Source organism: Oncorhynchus mykiss, chromosome 25, assembly GCF_057628025.1.
Source record: "Oncorhynchus mykiss isolate SJ-2025 chromosome 25, ASM5762802v1, whole genome shotgun sequence".
Lineage (NCBI taxonomy): Eukaryota > Metazoa > Chordata > Actinopteri > Salmoniformes > Salmonidae > Oncorhynchus > Oncorhynchus mykiss.
This window is the reverse complement of record NC_143046.1, coordinates 30,715,781-30,720,595: the sequence shown is the minus strand read 5'-3', so window position 1 is coordinate 30,720,595 and position 4,815 is coordinate 30,715,781. Positions and strand designations below refer to the sequence as shown.

The following is a 4,815-nucleotide window of genomic DNA, read 5'->3' as shown; positions in this document are numbered from 1 at the left end:
TAACATTGAATCCCCCTCGGCCCCCCTTCTCTCTAGCCCCCCTCTTCCTACAACGTCGGTGTTGGCGCGTTGGGAGCCCCCCTTCGTCACCGGAATCCCAGCCTATATAACTTACTCGAGAGCAGAGTCCCTCCACCAGATTTACGGGATCCGGATATCTGGGCGAGAGACGGCTACTACAGCCGCCGAATCACTCACACTCTGAACCGGTGGAAAGCCATCCAGCGGCTAGCCAGCAACCTTACTGGACGCTGTGGCGGAACCGAAGAGGAAAAAAGAACGGATAGGAGAAGGTCTGAAGCCTTACTCTGGAACAAGCTGAGATGAAATTCCAATAGTAAAACGACAAGGTTATTACTACTAGCCTTTCTCTGACACCTCATCTTGGGAGAAAGAGACTCAGACCTCAATATTCAGTTGAGTTTCACCTTCAAATCCAGGGAATTTAGTCAACCACTATAACAGGCTACAATGTATCGATCAACGAAGGGCGCGTCGAAGGCTCGAAGGGACCAAATCAACGCGGAGATTCGGAACCTGAAGGACTTGCTTCCCATATCCGATGCGGAAAAGGCACGGCTCTCATACCTACATATCATGTCCCTTGCCAGCATGTACACCAGAAAATCGGTCTTCTTCTCTCAAGGTAAGCGCGACTTAGCTTATAACAAACAAGTTCAAATACACCCAGTGTATAACCCATAGCCTGTTGATTCATAACTAAGAAATGCTTGTGAATGAAACATATACTGACAAACTGTTGCTTCCATCCGTCTGAGCTAGTTGCATGCTACCTTTGGCTTTCCGCTTGAAGCAACAGGTGCCATATTTCTTGCCGAAAGAAACAGTTGATGAATTTCATGTCTACATGTGAATTATGTTGTTTAGGAATATATATAAGGAAATATTATAGTGCTTTGTTTGAGGTTCTGGCGTGAAAAACTATTTTAGAGCCGAGTGTCGCTATCTAGTGCTGAAACGCTTCTATCGCTGTCCATGGCACTGAAATCTAATGCGGCCGTTCTATAGCTACTGCAGGGAGCATACACGTTACCTTTGTGGTATGATGACATCCATAAGCTAGACAAAAACATAATTTAAAAAACATTTCAAATCATCTTTTGTTTTTAGAATCGGGATCCGCTGGCAGTCTCGAGGAAAGCGCGAGGTTCCTGTCTTTCCACGAGCTGTCAGAGCTGGTGCAGGAGCTACCCGGGTTCCTGCTCCTGCTGACTGGGGAAGGCAAGCTGCTCTACCTGTCAGACAGCGTCTCCGAGCACCTCGGCCACTCCATGGTGAGTTCACGGGAGCCCGTATCATGTCTACAAACTAGTAAATTAGCTGTAATTTAGATTTTGCCTCAGGGATTTCATGAATATGCTAAATAAAAACGACTCTTTCTCGATGTTTCAGGTGGATCTGGTTGCCCAGGGTGACAGTGTGTATGATATCATTGACCCTACTGACCACTTCATCATGAGGACCAACCTAGCTCCTCCTACATCACCTGACACAGGTAAGATGCGCCTTCCTATTTCCAATGGTACAGAAATGTGTTACAAATGGCTCGCATTTATATCACTCAGATCATTTCTGATATTCACAATTTCTCCTTTCCTCTTCTTCCTCTCAGATCGTCTATTCCGTTGTCGTTTCAACACTTCCAAGTCGGTGCGCAGGCAGAGTGCTGGGAACAAGCTGGTTCTGGTCCGGGCACGCTGCCCTTTCCCACCCTCCTCTTCTACCACCCCTAGCTCCTACTGGACATCCAATCCCGTCTGGATGTGCTTCTGTTCGCCTCTGGAGGCCGTCCCCACCCGCTCTGGTCCTGGGGGGGACCAAGTTCCAGCTCTGATCCCTCCTGCGGCTGAGAACAACTTCTTCCTAGCCTCGTTCCAGTCTCAACACAGCCGAGACATGAGGCTCCAGAATGCACAGGACAGGTGAGGTCACACCCACTGACCAGGCAACGCCACCTGTTGCTTTAGATCGTCTGAGTGATGGCATGACGTGTACGCTTTATAGTTAGAAGTATGTTGAAGACATAGACTTACCATGTCTTCTCTCCATCTTCCCTGTAGTGTCAGTGTTTACCTTGGCCTTGATGTGTCAGCCCTGAGGTCTCGCTCCTGGTACAGCCTCCTCCACCCACAGGACCTGTCACACGCCTCCACTCAGCACTGCAGCCTGTGTAAGTACCAATTCAGTTCACCACACAACAATCACACACAGACGCACCAACACACATCAACACAAATGTGAACTCAATTATACTGCATCCACCATTACATGGAGCAAACTTCACTACAAACCCACCATTAAAGTTCTGTGATGTGATCAGTTGTAGAACACTGTCTGATGTCGATGTTCTCTTTTTGTTCCCCCACAGTGAGAGAGGGAGGAGAGGGTAGATCTGAGATGGTGGTACGGGTGGAGTCTGCAGACCACTCTTGGGTCTGGCTCTACATGGTACTGCAGCTGGAGGCAGGAGACAGCCCCATCAGCAGCAACAACTACATCATCAGGTACTACCTCTACCCTATGACAGATTATCATAACACATTTTCAATAGATATAAAGGAGATTGCAAAGAGCACAAGAGAATCTTACTAACCATTTCCATCTTTTTCTCTTTCTGTTTCTCTCTCAGTGAGGCGGAGGCGTGGTCAGTGAGACAGCAGCTGAGCACAGAGCAGACCCAGCTGACCCTGGTACTGAGTACCAGTACCTCCCGCCAGGACAGCCTGAGCCTGTCCAGCCCAGACCAAGTCTTCACCCCAGGCAGCAGTGGCCTCTCAGCCCAGTCCTTCGACTTCAGCATGACTGTGTCCAGCAGTGTGGGCTCCTCAGACGAGACAGGGGGCGCCACCACTGAGCCCATGCAGGTGGAGGGCGACCCTCGCTCTAGTATTTCCTCTATTGAGGAGGAGAGCTTCTTCCAGCAGCAGCAGATGCCTGCCCCTGTCCAAACCCGCTCTGCTGCCTCCTCCCCCACCCCAGTTACCGTTGCCACGGTAGCAGACCTGGACTTCCTCACTCAGAACATTCTCCTGCCCCCCTCCTTCCAGCTCGAGCCCCCGCTGCCCGCCCTCCCCCTTCCACTCCCCCCAGTGCCCACCTCCCAGGAGCAGCAGACCAAAGAGTTTGTGTGTACGCCCCCCTACACACCCCAGCTGGGCGGGGGCAGCTTCCTGTTCGGCGAGCCCCTCTTTAGCTTCGACCCCACAGGCACCACCACACCCCCTCCCTCCACCACCACAGCTACAGCCACCACCTCCATCGCCCCCTCCCTCTCCCCCTCTGCCCCACCCACCACAGCCTCCAGCCCTGTTCCCCCCTCCTCCCTGTGCCTCACTGGCCCCTCCACTGACCTGTTCTTCCCTGCCGATCCCTGCAGTGGCTCTATTTATGAGAAGCTACCCCCCACTCCTGACAGCCCTCGGGATGGGGACTGCACAGTGATGACCTTGCCTGAGGTTCGGGGACCCCTGTATGTAGATGTCCCTTTAGGGCCCTTTCACTACCCCCTCGAGGGCCTCCTCACCCCAGAGGCCTCCCCCGGTAAACAGCCTGGTCTCTCTTTCTTCTCCCTGGACAGAGAGAGGGATAAGGAGAGAGCAGAGATCTCCCTCTTAGCTCAGCACATCAGCTCCTTAGCAGAGGGATTCTACCTGGATCCTCTCTTATCCAAACTATCCCCTCCTTCCATGTCCCCCTCCTCCTCCCCTCCCCCCCCGGCCCTCTCACCATCCGTAGCCACTGCTGGTGTTGACTCTATCCACATGCTGGGAGAGTTTTACCCCGTGAAAGTGTGGAGAGGCCTGGACTTCCCCGTATTCCAAGATGATGATGACTCTCTGTTTGAAGAGAGCATCTTAGAAGCCCTGCTCCAGGACTTCTCCACCCCTCAACCCCTCTCCCCTTCCATCCCCCCGCCATCTCCCCCCAACCCAGTGTGCTGGCACTCACCCTCCCACTTTGAGGGGGTCAGCCACTTCTGTAGCGTCCAATCGGCGCACTGTTACCCCACGGCAAGGTGCGGGGCGACATTGGCCAGCGAGGCCGGGGCGATGGCAGAATGGGAGGGGCTGGGGGAGGAGCCTATGGAGATTGAGGTGGCGTCATCACCTCTGTCCTCCTGTTCCTCCATCCCAGCATCCCCTCCCCTGCGACTCACTGCCTCCCCCGCCTCCGCCCCCTCCACGCCCGTCGCCCCCAACACGCCCGCCGTGCCTTGCGCCCAGTCCCTCCTGGAGGAGCTGGCCGCCCTGGAACCCATGTTTGGGGCAGGTGCCTCGATCGCCCCCGGCTTGGGGCAGCAACCTGAGTTGTATCAACTCCAGTGTCACCAGCCGCCACAGTGCTTCCACAAAGGTGAGAATCATTCAGTTAACTTGTTCTACTGTCTTTCTCTGTTTGATAAATGGATTAAGATTTGTTAACCCTGAACATACCAGACTAATGTGCCCTTCCTCTTTGTCTCTTGTGTTTTTCAGATGGGAGTGGAAGTGTTCCCCCGTTCTAAATAAGTCTGTGACTTACTTCATTAAGTATGGCATATTGTCATATTTCGTGGAGCTATTTTACTGAAAAGTAAAGATGATTTAAGTGTATAAATATATACATAATGTATACTACTAAAGGACTTTATTTCCTACATGTCTACTGAGAACAAATATTGCCTTCATATTTTTGTTCATTTATTTATTTATTCATGTATTTCTATTTTTTTTTATTTTTTAAATCAAAAAATTTCACATTTACTTTCAACATTGTTGACATAATGGTGCAACATTTACCAACTGAATGTACCCA

The 4,815-nt window shown here is 51.5% G+C and overlaps 1 protein-coding gene across 1 annotated transcript; it reads left to right on the top strand.

Moving 5' to 3' along the window:
• The first annotated feature begins 390 nt into the window (after positions 1-390).
• LOC110504977 (neuronal PAS domain-containing protein 4A-like) lies at positions 391-4,462 on the top strand. Its single transcript, XM_090219282.1, is given in 8 exon segments — positions 391-646; positions 1,132-1,295; positions 1,414-1,516; positions 1,634-1,943; positions 2,082-2,191; positions 2,390-2,525; positions 2,651-4,430; positions 4,433-4,462. Coding segments are annotated over 8 exon segments (2,808 nt in total). The 5' UTR covers positions 391-471.
• Positions 4,463-4,815: the final 353 nt, after the last annotated feature.